Below are 16,966 nucleotides of genomic sequence, written 5' to 3' on the forward strand. Positions count from 1 at the left end.
CTCATCTTGCTCCCCATCATCGGGCACATCACCTTTAAAAGGCTTCAAGAGACTCACATGAAAAGCATTGTGAATCCTCCATGTATTGGGCAGCTTCAGTCTAAAGGAGACATCATTTATCTTTTCTTTTATTTGGAAAGGTCCATAGTATCTCATACTAAGCTTTGGGAAAAGCCGCTCCTTTTCCTTTTTCTTTCTTAGGTGTATCTTCTCAAAACGTAAGAGCACCCAATCGTCTTCCTTTAATTTCAAATCGTGACAGTGTCGCTGCCTTCGTGTGTCTTTCTTGAGATTTCGCTAAAGCCTCCCGGACCTTGGCAAAAGCAGTATCCAAGTCCCTCGTATACTGGTCGGCTTCAAAAATCTTATCTTTCGTGCTAAGGAAGGGTGGACCTTCTTAGCACCTTCAATAATCTCAAATGGCGCCTTCCCCGTCGAAGTGTTATTGTAGGCAAATTCCACCAAGGGCAAAATTTTTTCCCATTGAGTGAGGCTCTGTGTGCCAATATTCTCCCAAATAGCCTTCCAAAACAAACTCGTGAATCGGGGATCTCTGTCAGAGACTATTGTCTCAGGCATGCCATGTAATCTGAATATCTAGGCAATGAACAGTCTCGCTAAGTGGTCCGGCTTGACTGTTTTCTTCACTGGAATGAAATGAGCTTGCTTGTTAAATCTGTCTATAACAGTCCAGATGCCATCATGCCCACTCTATGTCTTTGGGAGATCAAAAATGAAATCCATAGCAATACTTTCCCAGCTTCGGGTTGGAATGGGTAAAGGCTATAACAATCCTTGTGCTTTATGCCTGTCAAACTTGACCTTGTGGAATACCAAGCAACTGCGTTCAAAATCATCCACATCCTTCTTGAGTCTCGGCTAAAAGAAGTAATGCACCACACCTTTCAAGGTGGTGTCAATGCCGCAGTGACCCGTAAAAGGTGGACAATGGCATTCAGTTAGAACCTTTTCCCTCAACGGCTGTGTAACGCACAACATCGTTTTCTTCATCAAGTAGCCATCCCGTATGGAATATCCTGCTGCTACCTCCCCATTCTGTATTTGAGTGAATACATATGAAAAATCTGGATCTGTGGCATATTGATCGACCATGTTGTTGAAGCTTCTATGATGAATCGCGGAAATAGCCAAGACGTTAATAACAGCTTCCGGGACAAAGCATCTACCACCAAGTTCTTATGCCCCTGTACATGGACAATCTGGAAGTGAAACTGTGACAAGATATTAGCCCACCGCATCTGCTTTTCCGAAAGCTGCTTCTGTGACAAGAAGTAGCGTAAACTCTGATGATCAGTGAAGACCGTAAAATCCGAGTAGGTAATGTCGCCACTGAGTAAGAGCACGGATAACCGCCAAAAGCTCTCTCTCATAAATCTGTGTTGTCAATTCCGGCCTTGAAAACAATTGGCTCTCATAGGCAATGACATGGCCTTCTTGCATTAAGACCGCACCCAGACAACGACCACAAGCATCACAATATACTTCGAATGACTTTTGCAAATCCGGCAAAGTCAAAACTGGTCCCGTAGTCAATTTCTCTTTCAATGTCTGAAAGGCAATCACCTCTGTGGGGTCCTTGTCACAAACTGGTGACATGGCAAGCCCTCGGACAAACACACATACACATGCAGATGCCGACGTGATGGAACGGACAGTTGCTGACGTGGCAGTACGATCACCCCCGAAAATTTTGTGACATGCTGACCTGGCTGTTTCCATACGGGTTTAAAAGCTTTTAAAGCTTAAATGCTTTTGAGTTTAACTGCTTTTGGCATCCCTAAGAATAAAAGCGCCCTAAGGGCCTCACTCTTCAGAGCATCTGGACGTAGAGTCTGAGAGCAGAGGTTCGTGTGGGAGGAGATCGCGGAGAAGATTCTCATGAGCAATCAGAGGAAGAGTACGGCCCACCTCGGCCGACTCAGGTAGAGATTGAAGAGATGGAACGTCGACAATTGGTTGACAATGCGACAAAGATGACGGTTAACATTGCGAAGGATCCGAAATTTGCAAAATTTTTGACTCAGCAATCCTTCGACGAAGTGCATACCCAGTGGCAGAAAGCCACAGAACCACCCATCAAACCGGCACTCAAGAAACCTCTTGCTCCGAGGATGTTTACAGAGCAAGAATTGAAAGAGGTGGTTGATACATGGATCAGTCAGCTTTTGGACGCGAACAATAAAGCCAAAAAAAGCATGACAAAAAGGAGAAGAAAGGAATTGACTTCCCGGGTTATTTGGGTCATCAATCTACTTTTACATCGACGAAAAAGCAGAAGAAGTGTGTACGATTTGAAGGACTACCCAGTTCTCTTCTTCTTCTTCTGACAGTTCTTCTAGCTCTTCTGACGCAACTTTTAAAAGGAGGGGTGAAAGGGCCGAAGACTTTGGGTTCTTACCGTAAAGGTAATCCCCCTGTTATCTGGAATGAGCGTCTCAACGAGACGGACATTAAAGCACTTAGTGACTACTGCGCCAATATTGCACATTGTGGATCCTAGCAAACCATTTGTGGTTGAGACGGATGCTAGTGATTATGCCATTGGTGCGGTATTATACTAGGATGGACGTCCTGTTGTGTTTGAAAGTAAGAAACTTTCTGACGCTGAGATGCGTTATCCAACGTATGAGAAGGAGCTGTACGCCGTAGTCCACGCCCTGAGGAAATGGCGGCACTACTTGTATGGCTCTACGTTTGTTGCATGGACAAATCATCACTCCTTGCGCTATATCTGTGATCAAGGTGACCTCCGAGGCCGGAAGGCTAGATGGGTTGAGCTTATGCAAGAGTTTGACTTTGAGATCCGTTATAGAAAAGGATCCAAGTTGCCAATGCGCTCAGCAGGATTCTTGAGGTCAATGCCTTGTCTATGGCTGAAATCTCGACGGATTTCTCTCTCTCTCTCTCTCTCTCTCTCTCTCCGAGGGCTATGTAACCGGCCTGTTAACTTCAAAAAGGGCGGTAGACTTTACTTCAAACCTTGATTTAGCTTTCACCCATTATTAGTCGTCTATTCTACCTGTGCTATAATGACACAAGAGAGGGGAATGGGATACAGATGCTAGAATGCATCTGTATGCGAGTCAGACACGAGATTGGCCCCTAAATAGGCGCTCCTTTCGGTATTTCTTTATTCTTTACAAGAGGGAATAAAAGTTGTGGTTCCCTACAAGCTGCCCCGCACAATTTGGGCTGAATTTCTTCTGTTCTAGCCCGATTTCTGCAGCATAACTGTACTAGGACCCTTCACAGTCAGTATCCCCACGCATTAGATGACTTTCCTGACGCATACGGACACTTTGCAAAACCTGGTGAGAATCTGCAGCATGCTGAATTCTCTGTTTTCTGACCTGAAAATGCGCCAGATCACCTGTACAGCGGTCCCCTTGCGTCCCTGAACCTCCTGGGGTATTAGGGTCCGTTTAGGGCCAAAACCCTAACCTTGCAAAAATACACAGCAGGCTGTAATTCCCTGTTTTGGGCTCCGTTTCGTGTGCCGGTTGCATCTGTAGCAAGACCTCGAGCTCCCGCACCTATAGGGCTACTTGCCCTTTGAATCGGACAAGATTTCGGGCGTGAACGGCAATCACGCATGAACCCACACAAATGTACATTGGTCAATCTGATGAGCCCACTAGAGGGGCATAACCATAAAGAATAGGGGAGAGAGAGAGCAGTGAGAGGTGCGCAGGTCATGACATCCTGCACCTCACTGTACATAGAGGCTAAGCCAGCACTCCATTGAAGCTCTCCCACCTGTGACAGCACTCCAAAACGAGCTCACAGCTGAAAATCACGTTTTTGCCTTCTCTTTAAGTAGTAAACTGGCCTTAGAGTGCCAAGTGTCACTCATTTGTGTATTTTTCCGCTTTAGACCCTCGAGTCTAAAAATATCTCACCTGCAGCCTCTGTTGACTTGGCCACAGAGTAACAAAACGATCCCCATGTCAAACTGCACGTAACCATGCAAAGACATTTTGCCGTCCAAAAATAGCAGTCCCTAAAATTTAGGAGTTTCTGCGATTACATTCTTCTAGGTCATCTGACCCTCTTTGTACACTGCAGCCACACCAAGAACTGAAATGTAGCCTATGTAGCAAAGGATTCCGCTTTGGTTGGCCAATGACCCCACTTTGGCTAACCATAGTCCTTGTTCAACCTTAGTGCTCTTTAGCCCTCAGGCCTGGACTCTCTCTGAACAGTTCCACACTGGCTATGCAATGCAGGGCAATTAGATTTCCAGAGGGGTGTTTCCAAAAGGTAAAACAAACGAAATTCCCCAAAGAAAGAGAAAATAAACAAAAATGGAATTGCCACTGGCTGGTGACATACCCCCCTCTTGAGATCTCAAACGTCCTCGTTTGCACCTATGTCGTACATGCTTACAGTTAGCACTCGGGTGTCCGGACACCGTGTCGACACATGTACGACACATACATGCTCACAGTCAACACCTCAATGACACATGTATTGCCTGCGTGTGAACCTTGTCCCAATGACATAGTGGTAGCTTCGCACTTTGCCATTGCTTTGAGTCCATAACTTTCCAATGACAAAATGGAAGCGTCACATATTGCCACTGTCTTTTAGTACGCGTTGGATCCAGTAACCTTTCGAGCATACCCAAACCGACAGTTTAAGAATGCACTTACACATGTACTCTTCAATAGAAATAATTGCTGTACCCTTGACAAACTGACAAGAAATACTCACTTCTATAGCACTAAACAAACTTTTGGACATTCCATAAGAGCAATTGCCAAACTGACAATCTGTACAGCTCTAACATTCATGTAATATGCACTTCATTTGAGCTCACTGTAAGTAACATGTACATCATTTCTTTCAGAAGCGATTGTCACACTGACAATCCATGTAGCTCTGAATCTCAAGGGGTCAAGGTAGGTTGCAAACCAAGGTTTTAAGTTTCCATACTTTTAGTGACTCTGCAAGTTCACTTTTTTCCATCCACTTGACATCCAGAGGTGAATAGCTTTTGAACTTTACCAAATAGCACCTTGAAACCTTGCCTTTTCTTTTCTTTCTTATGTGCCAAAATCTGTTCCGGCACCAAGATCTCGTCAAGTTCCTCGACTTCCGGCTGATCTTCAACTGGCATATCTTTTGGCACATCACCCACATAGGGTCTGAGAAGACTCACGTGAAATGCATTGTGAATCTTCCAACTCTTAGGCAATTTCAGCCTTTATGCAATATCACTGATTTGCATACTGATTATCGAAAACAATCTTTCTCTGCTCTTTATCTTGATCTTTGGAGATTAGCCTGTGATCTACCCTTATGCTGTCACTTTTATTGGGCTGAGAATTCTCTTTTTGACCCAATTTTGGCAGCATAACCGTAGTAGAAACCTTCACAACCAAAAATCCACATATCCAAGTGATTATCCACGCATAATAGAGCACTTTTGCAAACCTGTCCTGGAAATTCAGCACGCTGAATTCTCTGTTTTTAGCTCCTAAAATGCTCCAAATCACTTGTATTACTGTCCTCTAGCTTCCCCGAAGCTCTTGGGACAAAAAGGCATCAAATAGGGTCAAAACCCTAAATCTGCAGACAAATACAGCAAGCTGTATTTTCTTCTTTCGGGCTCTGTTTATCGTGCCAATCGCACCAATTCGTAGCCTTTGATCTTTTGCATCAGTAGGACTACTTGCCCTTTGATTTACACGAGATTTCTCGCAAGAAATCTTGTTAAATCATCCTGTACTTGTTTTGAATTAGCTTTTAGCTAATTCGGTACCTGTATGAAATCATTCCAAGTGGAAGGAGTCTGTCCTTGTAACAACATTGTATTCCACCACTGATTTATATTTTTTTTTCTAGAAAAGTGGCAGCTTTCCTGACTTTAAATGCTCCTTCCAACAAATGCTTTGTCAAACTGTTCGAGGAAAGAGAAAACCTTTGTCCTCTCATCAAAACCATTGAATGTGTCAATGGACTCATTGATCATCTTCTTTGTATGGCTTTAGCTTATCCATTGACTCCAAATTGTCAAAAGAGACAGTTTGCATAATGGGTACACTTGTGGGAGCCATCTGCACTCCCTGGCCAGTAACATGTTGATGTCCAGGTGTCCTATTCACTGATGGGATTGAAAAACCAGCCATACCCAAGTTGCCTTGTGACACACCAAACTGACCTTGTGTGCCTTGAAATCCTGGGTGCAAACCAATGTTTGCATACATGGGGTTGGGCATCATGCCTTGCATACCCCTAAACACTGTTCCTGGCATGCCAAAACTGCCTTGAACTTGATGTGCTATTGATGAAGATTGTATGAACTCCATAAATCTTGGATTCTCCATCAGTTGCTTGAACATGGTCACAGCAGTAACAACCTGCAAAGCTTTCTCTGCTTGGCCTGAACTCTCGCCAATTTCATGTGCAGTTGAAATAGGCTGTCTATTCTCTGAAGAGGAACCCTCTTCCTTGTTGCCATCCATCCTGTATCCAAAGAAAGACTCGTAGCCTTTCTCACCTGTATCCAAAGAAAGACTCTTGTAGCCTTTCTCACCTGTAAATCCAAAGAAAAACTCGTAGGCTTTCTCACCTGTATCCAAAGAAAGACTCTCGTAGCCTTTCTCACCTGTAAATCCACTCAATCTACTTTCAAACTCTGTGTTTTCAAGGTCATCCCAAACTCTCTGTGTGTCTTTAACCCAAACTGACCAAGGCTCACTTTTTGAGGAAAAAGTGATTTAATCCCGTCGATGGAACCATGTAACCGGCTTGTTAACTTCAAAAAGGGCGGTAGACTTTACTTCAAACCTTGATTTAGCTTTCACCCATTATTAGTCGTCTATTCTACCTGGGCTATAATGACACAAGAGAGGGGAATGGGATACAGTCTAGCATCTGTATGCGTGTTAGACACTAGATTGGCCCCTAAATAGGCGCCCCTTTCGGTATTTCTTTATTCTTTAAAAGAGGGAATAAAAGCTGTGGTTCCCTACAAGCTGCCCCGCACAATCTGGGTTGAATTTCTTCTGTTCTGGCCCGATTTCGGCAGCATAACTGTACTAGGACCTTTCACAGTCAGTATCCCCACGCATTAGATGACTTTCCCGACGCATACGGACACTTTGCAAAACCTGGCGAGAATCTGCAGCATGCTGAATTCTCTGTTTTCTGCCCTGAAAATGCGCTAGATCACCTGTACAGCGGTCCCCTTGCGTCCCCGAACCTCCTGGGGGTATTAGGGTCCGTTTAGGGCCAAAACCCTAAACCTGCAAAAATACACAGCAGGCTGTAATTCCCTGTTTTGGGCTCCGTTTCGCGTGCCGGTCGCATCTGTAGCAAGACCTCGAGCTCCCGCACCTGTAGGGCTACTTTGAATCGGACAAGATTTCGGGCATGAAACCTCTCCAAATTGAAAATTCACCTGTACCTGCGGGGGATTAGCCGCTAGCTAATCCAGTACCTGTGCAAGAGACTCTTGCCTCGGCAATCGCGCATGAACCCACACAAATGTACATTGGTCAATCTGATGAGCCCACTAGAGGGGCATAACCATAAAGAATAGGGGAGAGAGAGGGCAGTGAGAGGTGTGCAAGTCATGACATTCTGCACCTCACTGTACATAGAGGGTAAGCCAACACTCTATTGAAGCTCTCCCACCTGTGACAGCACTCCAAAACGAGCTCACAGCTGAAAATCACGTTTCTGCCTTCTCTTTAAGTAGTAAACTGGCCTCAGAGTGCCAAGTGTCACTCATTTGTGCATTTTCCCGCTTTAGACCCTCGAGTCTAAAAATATCTCACCTGCAGCCTCTGTTGACTTGGCCACAGAGTAACAAAATGATCCCCATGTCAAACTGCACGACACGAAGACATTTTGCCGTCCAAAAATAGCAGTCCCTAAAATTTAGGAGTTTCTGCCATTACATTCTTCTAGGTCATCTGACCCTCTTTGTACACTGCAGCCACACCCAAAACTGAAATGTAGCCTTTGTAGTAAAGGATTCCGCTTTGGCTGGCCAATGACCCCACTTTGGCTAACCATAGTCCTTGTTCAACCTTAGTGCTCTTTAGCCCTCAGGCCTGGACTCTCTCTGAACAGTTCCACTGGCTATGCAATGCAGGGCAGATAGATTTCCAGAGGGGTGTTTCCAAAAGGTAAAACAAACGAAATTCCCCAAAGAAAGAGAAAATAAACAAAAATGGAATTGCCACTGGCTGGTGATGACAGGCTATGTCGTTCCGATGGCCATTTTGGCAAGATATGGAACGAGGTCAAAGCGGGGCATGACTCGCGTACAAGCTTTGGTGATCCAGAGACCCAAGTTAGTCGTACCAGAGAGACGAGACAACGACAATATTCCATTAAAGGTGGACTATTGTTCAGAAATGGTAAAGTCTGCGTGTCGGAAATCGATGAGGTTTGACAAAGGATTTTGTGCGAATGCCACGATGTTCCTAGCGTTGGGCACCCAAGCATCCAGGGAACTTTGGCTTTGGTCAAGAGATATTTCTATTGGCCAAGAATGCGCTCTTACACTGAAAGCTATGTGAAGAGATGCGCTCAATGTCAGGTCAATAAGGCAGAGCGTCTTAGGAATGCTGGCCTGCTACATCCATTGGAAATCCCAGATGCCAAGTGGCAGAGTATTTCCATGGACTTTATCGTTGGTTTGCCAAATACTAGTCGGGGAAATGACGCTATTTGGGTTGTGGTCGATAGACTCACAAAAATGGCGAAGTTTATACCAACGAAGTCGACTGTAAAAAGCCATGAGTTGGCGGTTTTATTTGTCGATCAGCTTTATAAGCTGTATGGTTTGCCAGAAGATATTGTCAGTGATCGAGATACTAAGTTCACTGGTCGATTTTGGCGAGGTGTGTTTGCTTATCTTCAGACGAAGTTGAGTATCTCGTCTTCTGACCATCCTGAGTCCGACGGACAAACTGAGAGGATGAATCAAACGTCAGAGGACATGTTGAGAGCCTATGTTTCTCACAGGCAGTCTGATTGGGAAAGGTATCTTCCACAATTAGAGTTTGCCTATAATAGTAGCAAGCAATTGCTATTGGATTTAGCTCATTCATACTGATGTATGGATTTGAGCCTAAATCCCCAATTGCTATTGGCTTAGAGAAAGTCAAGGACCGCCAAGCTCGTGATTTCCTGTATGACATGCAAGAAACGCTCGAATTGGCTAAGGATAGTATAAGAACGGCTCATGATCGAGTCACTACTTATGCTAATCAAAAGAGATCTCCAAGGACTCTTGATGTGGGACAATGGGTCTATCTGAAGATTCCCAAGGATTCCAAGACTATGCGAACAGGAAAGCATTATAAGCTTTCAGCTAGATATTGGTGATCCGTTCTTGATCACAAAGAAAATTGGCCAAGTTGCCTATAAACTGGCTCTTTTTTCGGATGTTAGTGTACATCCAGTGTTTCATGTCAGCCGCCTTAAAGTAAAATTAGGCGAAGCCGACGTTGTTGTGCCTATCGAGGAAAATGTATGGCAAGATATGCAAACTGAGTATATTCCTCGAGAACCACAGGCAGTTTTAGATCATCGCACCCGTCATTCGCGCCAAAAGGCTTATGACGAGTACTTAATTAAATGGAAGGGTCAATCTAAAAGGTTTGCTACTTGGGAACCAGTTAGAGCTTTGAAAGCTCAGTATCCCCACTTCATTGATGAGGACATCGATGGTTCTTAAGGGGGGAAGTATGTTATGTCCCGCTCATAGGAGAGGGGATCTAGCCCAGACGCCGTCGGGACGGGAGTCCAGTGTCCGGGCGAACGTAGTGTGAACCCGGCCAGTGTGGCCGGGTATTATTATAAAAAGGAGGCCAAGGCCTTATTTGCAGTTATCGACCCCCACTGGCAGAGTGCCAGCGGTTACCCCGCAAGGCTAGGAGTGCGCGAGGTCACCTCAAGGAGGTGAGGCCGGGTGGTATGGGACGCCAGGTCTTACAGGTGCACGCCTACGTCCTCGGACGCTGGCCCCAGCATGGAGGAGCTACCGGATGGTGGCTATGGTCGGGTGGTTCGTCCGACGGGTGTCTGTAGGAGGTCCGTGTAGCTGGGAGATCCACTCTCCGCGTTCATTTCAGTAGCCCTCCTAATCTTGGAGTGCTTTGAGTAATGCCCTCCAGAGAAGGCTATGTCAAATTGCTGAATGAAGGCCAAGGCCCTTGAAGCATCTCGTAACCCAGAAAAGGTATCACATTTAATCGACTGTCCACCTTTGAATTCTTTCACTTTCTTGCTTTTGTCTTCGAGAAAGTCATATTGGTTGGCTCTGTAAAAATGCTTCTTCTTTGCATAAAACATGCGATTGTCGGAGTCCGAACTGTCTGAGGATGACTCCTCTGTAGAACTGTCAGCTGGGCGAAATCTATGCTTCTTTGCCTTTTTCTTGCCCTTTCCAAAGCTTTGCTTTTTGCTTCGCTTTTTACCTTTTCTGTCTTCCTAGCTCGAGTCAAAAGAGCTAGAAGAGCTGGAAGAAGAAGAAGAAGAACTGGGTAGTCCTTCAAATCGTACATGCTTCTTTTGCTTTCTTGCCGATGCAAAAGAAGATTGACAACCCAAATAACCTGGGAAGTCAGTCCCCTTCTTGTGCTTTTTCGCTTGCTTTTTGGATTTGTTGTTTGCGTCCAAAAGCCGACTGATCTATGTTTGAACCACCTCTTGTAATTCTTGCTCTGTAAACATCCTCGGAGAAGGAGGTTTCTTGATTGCCGGTTTGATGGGTGGTTCTGTGGCTTTCTGCCACTGGGTGTGCACTTCTGTGATGGATTGTTGAGACAAAATTTTTGGAAATTTCGGATCCTTCGCAATTTGAATCATCTGCTTTGTGCACTCGTCAACCTGCTGTCGATGTTCCACCTCCTCAAGTTCGTACTCAGTAGGCCGAGGTCTTCCTCTGTTTGTTCATGAAAATCTTCTTCGTCATCTCCTCCCGCATTAGCAGATGCAGAAGAAGTTGACTGATTCTTATTGGAATCCATAAATGTCGCTACAAAAGGATCGGATTTCTCGATAGAAGGGAAATCGGCCGCGCTCTGATACCACTGTAGCAAACTTGGACAAGATTCTACCGTGATACAACAGAGATTCACTTCAAAACAGTTCACAAAGACGACATGGCCCGACGTAGTTCCGTGCCCAGAGGTATTGGCCCCAAAGAGTGGCGCCCCTTTTGGTATTTCTTTTTATATTAATCTATGTTCGAAGTACAAGAGACTCGTCAGGCGCTCACTCTCAGACTCTGCGTCTAGATGCTATGAGTAATGAGGCCTAGCCCACTTATTTATTGGTATAAAGGATGTCCAAAAGTAGAGCCCCAAAAATCTCTTAACTCAAAAGCTTACTAACTCAAAAGCAATTATCCCCAAAAGCTTGGCTTCAAAATCTGCCAAAAATCAATCAGCGTAAAGAAGCCGGCGCAATTTACGGAATTCCGTATATTTTGCCACGTCAACAGTCAGCGGAAATTGTGGTGCCCATTCAGCTGCTACGTGTCAGCTTCTTGATGCGTTTTCCGGCACGTTTTTCGGGACTGTCACGTCAGCCTGTCGTAGTCCTGCAAGCTGCCACATCATCAGTTTGTGACATACCCCCCTCTTGAAATAATTGTAATCGCCCTCGATTACGCGTGCAAAACAGACAGAGGCCATAAATTGTCTTAGTAGACACTGACTGTTAGTACCGACGCACTAGACACAACACATCTAGCACATGTACAAATTGACAGTCACATCACTGGACATCACTTGACTTCACATGACAAATCACATTCAAATTTATTCCAAATCTTAGACCATGATTAATCGGCAACGTATTTAGTAATCGCATCTAAAATAATCATTAGCTGTCAGCAGCCAACGCGTTTTGCGGCAGTCCGTACAGTTGTCAGTGCAAATCACGGTCGCCCGTACGGCAGCCATGTTTGCAGATTCTTACTCTTTTTTCTTTCCGAGCCTAGTGTCCCTTTTGGCCCGTCAACAGTTGTCCATAAGTTGGAACAACTTGATAGTCATGCCACATCATCAGTTTGTGACAGAAACTATCCCAAGAGACCTGAAAGATCTATCCGACGAGGAGAGTTGAACTCAAGACCTCTTATTCAAGAGAGAAATGGCATAACCAATCTACCACACTTTGGTGATAGAAAGGTTATACCAATTTCCTCTTCTTATTAGCACACACACACACACCCACACACACACACCCAAGAAGAAGAGAATTTTAACATTGTAGGAAACTATCCCAAGAGACCTTACAGATCTATCCGACGAGGAGAGTTGAACTGAAGACCTCTTATTCAAGAGGGAAATGGCGTAACCAATCTACTACACATGGGTGATAGAAAGGTTATACCAATTTCCTCTTCTTATTAGCGTGCTTGCTCGCGCGCGCGCGCAAAGAGAGAGAGAGAGAGAGAGAGAGAGAGAGAGAGAGAGAGAGAGAGAGAGAGAGAGAGATTGATTTATCGTCCGCGGAGGTCAGATATGACCTATGGGACCAAAACAGAACAGTACAACAGTTTCTTCTGAGTGAGAGCATGGAATACATATCAGTTAAGGTCATCCAAGAGTTTCGGACTTTCAGATTGGCTTCCCCATCACCTAACACCCCTTAGGTTTTTCTATTTTCCTTTTGGTTTTTCCCTACCGATGGTCCCTGAGAGAGAGAGAGAGAGAGAGAGAGAGAGAGAGAGAGAGAGAGAGAGAGAGTTAAACTACAACTGCAGTCATTAGCACCTTATGGCAGCTGGCAGCTAATGATTATTTTATTTTTTTGCAGATACTGTCACGATTAGGCCACTGGGCGTATGATATGGTAATCGCACAAATCTTTCAGACTGCAGTTCCACTGTCGAATGCCAATGCAGTGAGTGCTGCAGAAATGTCGCTAGCAAGCTTTGCAGAGTTGGTGATGCTGGCAGTGGCCATTGTTGCAAACGACGTCTCACATTTTGGTGCTCTTGCCTGTCTGTCGACAACAGCAGTTGCTGTGGCTGCCTGTTTGTACTGGGCTTGGGTAACTAATGGAGCGACCAGGGCTCCTTTTAAACAGGAGTACGTATAGCTCCCTGCCTCACTTACTCTTTCAGCTTAGACCACTTGTTGGAAATAGGCAACATGGTCGTATGGATCACTTGTACCATCAAATTTGTTGCACTACTTGTTATTTGCAAGCTGGCTACCTCTGAATGCGATTTGCTGATTGATGAAGATTCTAATTTTGCCATGCGTCAATAAAATGGATGCCCTGCGCAACTGGCCCACTGCTCCCAGAGAATATGCAACAGTCTAGTGATATTCAGCTCGCAGACCGAGCACACGGTTCCCTAAGGACAGGGAACTAAAAAACCTACAGTGGATTATTTTCACAAGGAGTAACATTCCTGGACTCGGATGGAATTATTGATCCCATAACCATATTGTATTTTAGACTTTGGTCATTATGTACATTAACCCATAAAGAAGGAAACATGGTCTATATGTGAGTGTCCACATTGTTTGTAATGAGAATCATGTTTGGGGTATCATGGGGGCCTTTCGCTGTTTATTTGATATCTGATTAATTGTTTCTATGTTCATGCATGAGTAACAGCTGTATTGTAATTTTATTTTTCTATCAAGTCTGGGAGGGAAAATTGAGTTTCGGCAAAGGTTAGTGTTGGGTTCAAGCCCTCGTTCAGTTTTTGGTGTCAGCCCGTGGGAAACGCCCCAAAGGCATGCAATTAGGAGAGCTAGTTTCGCATGGCAATTTTTGGCTTTCTTTAAATGCTTTACAATCAGAAGAATAGCGTGAGTTTTTTAAGTGTCAACTATCTCTCTCTCCATCTCATTCTGCTCTCTCGCCTCCTCTGCTCTCTCTCTCTCTCTCTCTCTCTCTCTCGCCATGACTTGCAGCCGGTATCACCCACCATAGCCCAAAGCTTACAGTTAGGACGGCACATAACATGACATTGGGGACCTCCTTACCTGATGTAAGGCAGCAATGTGGCTCTTTGGTGCTAATGAAGTCTTTATTTTTTGGATGTTTTGGCGCATGCTGCATGTATACATGTGACACACTTAATGGAAACTGGGAGGTGGTTATTGCAACAATTGAAAGCTTGAATGGAGAATGGAAGGCGGTGGTTGGAACAATTGAAAACTTGAGATGAGATATCGAGTTTCTGAGGCTTGTGATAGGAGCTTTGAGTGAGCGACTTTTTGGCACATTGATGTGATGCATTGAATTGGAGAATGGAAAGTGGTTATGGTACAATTGCGAGTTCGAACTGGAAGGTTTGTGCGATTATTTGCTTGTTTAGGTGTAGAAGTCACAAAGGGCTGCTCGCAGTGCAGCCATTGCTTCCTGTCCTCCAGGCTGCCAAAATGCTGGGATCTTTATCTTCCAACTGTCATAAAATGTTGGGAGGGAGATATCAATGATGGAATGAGATGTCCACATATCTTAGAGACAATTCCCCTCCTCTCCAAGGGACATAGTCCAAAGCATTTTTCTTTCGAACATAGTCCATATTCAATCTTGTAGGTTTGATTATGTGCCTATGTATTAACCCATTATTTGCTTGGAAGCTCCTCAAAGCTAATGTAAAAATGGGGAGACCCATTGCCAACTTTGTATGAACTTAATTTTGCTTACTACTTAATTTAATCCTGGTTCTTGGTTTATTTTGCCCTTCAGAAAAAAGGGCTGACTAGACCTTTACTTTTAGGGTAGTGGTAATGCTCATGATTCTGAGTTTGTGTTGTGTCATTGCTTGAAGAAATCATGTTCTTGGCCTTTGTTTTCAAAGTCAAATTAATGAGACAATTGAGTTTTATGCCCAAAGCTAAACTAAATCTATCAGGATTTATAATTCAAATGCGTGTATTTTGGCCTAAAATTAAGGTCCAGTGAAATCATATCCAGGATTTTTTATTTCAGCTTGGCAATTAACAATAGAAATTGGGTTATGTGAGCATTGGCCTGTGACTTGTGTAACAATACTTGTGCAAGAAAGGGCCCAGATCTCAATTTTCGAATTTGCCTGCATGGAAGTGCAAATGGGAATAGGGCAAGGTGGCTTGGGGACTCATCACTTCTCTCCAATACTAGCCATTATACACAGAATCCCTGTACACGGCTACACGACACTTGCTAGGTTTCGGTTTTTACCATTGAAATAATCATTTGCAGTTTGGAGAATGGCGTGGTCATACCATTCCAACAGCAGGCTCTCGACTCCATCCACTATCCATTAGTGGACGTGATTTCCAAGACCACCGTTGAATGATCGCTAGTCAGCCTCCGGAATGTCAAACACCAATCATTGGCATCCAAATGAACATGAAGGATTCATTGCGCTGCATGCCAATCATTGGCATCCAAATCAGCAAGAGGAATTTGTTGCGCTGCTCACACCTCAACACTAGTAATCTCGCTTTAAGGTCGGGGGTCGGCGGGCAGAAGATCAGGGCCGTCCATCCCCTGTACCTTCCATTACAAAATGCAGAGGTGCAGTCGACAGATCTGCGCCAACTCAGTCAGCGTACAGAATAGTTCGCGGTGCAGTTGTACGTCGAACACAATCAACAGCGGGTACTGCCACCTCAGCTGTCGGAAGGAATTTTTGCTTTTTGCCTTGGTCAATGAGCAACTGCCACATCAGTCGATGGAATTTCTTGCCTGTCGCAGTGCTCGTCTGACTCTGTGTGCACTCCGACAGTCTCTGGTAACGGTGACCTGGCCCACCTCCCCCCGACCTTGACGGTAGGGAAAGGTCATAAAGTTCATGCAAATTATGGGGAAAGGTCAATTGATGACCTTTCCGTAGTCCATCAAGGTCGTGAGGAGGGAGGCTGCTGATCACAGCCCTCCATTTAGTTGCCATTCTTATGCGAAATGAGGAGGTAGAGCTGTCCAATGAGTGACACCTCAGCTGTCAAAACATTGCTGGATTGCATGCAATCAAAATCGAGCAGCCAGAATGCGTTCACAGCTTGACAGCTCATCATGCGTAATCTGGCTTCCACACTTTCGCTGAGCAGTCGCCACCTCAACCCTTGGAATTCATGCACGTTGTGCACGTTAGCACTGTCAAGCCATTCCTACTGGATGGGCAGATTAGTGACAGTGGGCAGATATGCACAGTGGTCCTGGTTCCTACAGGTGCTGCGAGTGCTGGCCCCCCTCTCCCACGACCCTTGACGGCTAGAAATGGTCCTTGAGTGACCATTCCCACGAAATAATTGCTCCTGCCATGGCTCGTGGCCTCCCCGCCGATCGCCATGTGGTCACAATTATTTCGGGGAATGGTCAGTTGATGACCATTCCCTACTCCGTCGCTCACCATGCGCCACATTAGCCCTTGGAATTCATGCGAATTGTGCACGTGCAACTAGCATAACGTTATCAGAGGACAACAACCCCCCCCCCCCCCCCCCCCCCCCCCCAACCCACAAAAGAGACCTTAAAGATCTATCTTGTTATTCAAGAGGGAAATGGCATAACCAATCTACCACACTTGGGTGATAGAAAGGTTATACCATTTTCCTCTTTTTATTAGTGCGCGCACACACACCCACTCACCCGCATCGCACACACACACCCACACACCCGCATCAGCTTCTCGTCAATGAAAGCTCAACATATTGCCATTGATGGATATTTGCATTGCAAGGGTGGATTCATGCAAGTCATAATACATAATTTCATAGCAAATTTGCAAGGCATAGGATTATGGAAGCGGAAGGTGATATTCTTTATGTAGATATCATGCTTAAATATGGGAGAAAAACGTATCAATGTGTGGCATCGTGTGGGGTCGTCAAGCAAAGAGAGATGACATGATGGATTACCTCCGCAAAGCGCATGGAATCGTGTACGACATTCCCTTGCGAGATGTGGGCCGACCCCATGGTTTGAGTGAGAGGGTTACACCAAAGGTGCACACTTACAA

The 16,966-nt window shown here is 45.0% G+C and overlaps 1 protein-coding gene across 3 annotated transcripts in view; it reads left to right on the forward strand.

Annotated features, from left to right (window-relative positions):
- Positions 1–13,555, forward strand: part of LOC147446645 (solute carrier family 40 member 3, chloroplastic-like) — a 32,497-nt gene extending 18,942 nt beyond the window's left edge. For all 3 annotated transcript variants that reach the window (XM_086525832.1, XM_086525831.1, XM_086525833.1), the window contains exon 13: positions 12,811–13,555. In XM_086525832.1, the coding sequence (XP_086381958.1) occupies positions 12,811–13,095 (285 nt within the window). In that variant the 3' untranslated portion in view covers positions 13,096–13,555. The remainder of the gene's footprint in view (positions 1–12,810) is intronic.
- The last annotated feature ends 3,411 nt before the right edge of the window (positions 13,556–16,966 follow it).

The sequence above is a fragment of the Adiantum capillus-veneris genome, chromosome 12, assembly GCF_014529385.1.
Source record: "Adiantum capillus-veneris isolate H3 chromosome 12, ASM1452938v2, whole genome shotgun sequence".
NCBI classification, from domain to species: domain Eukaryota; kingdom Viridiplantae; phylum Streptophyta; class Polypodiopsida; order Polypodiales; family Pteridaceae; genus Adiantum; species Adiantum capillus-veneris.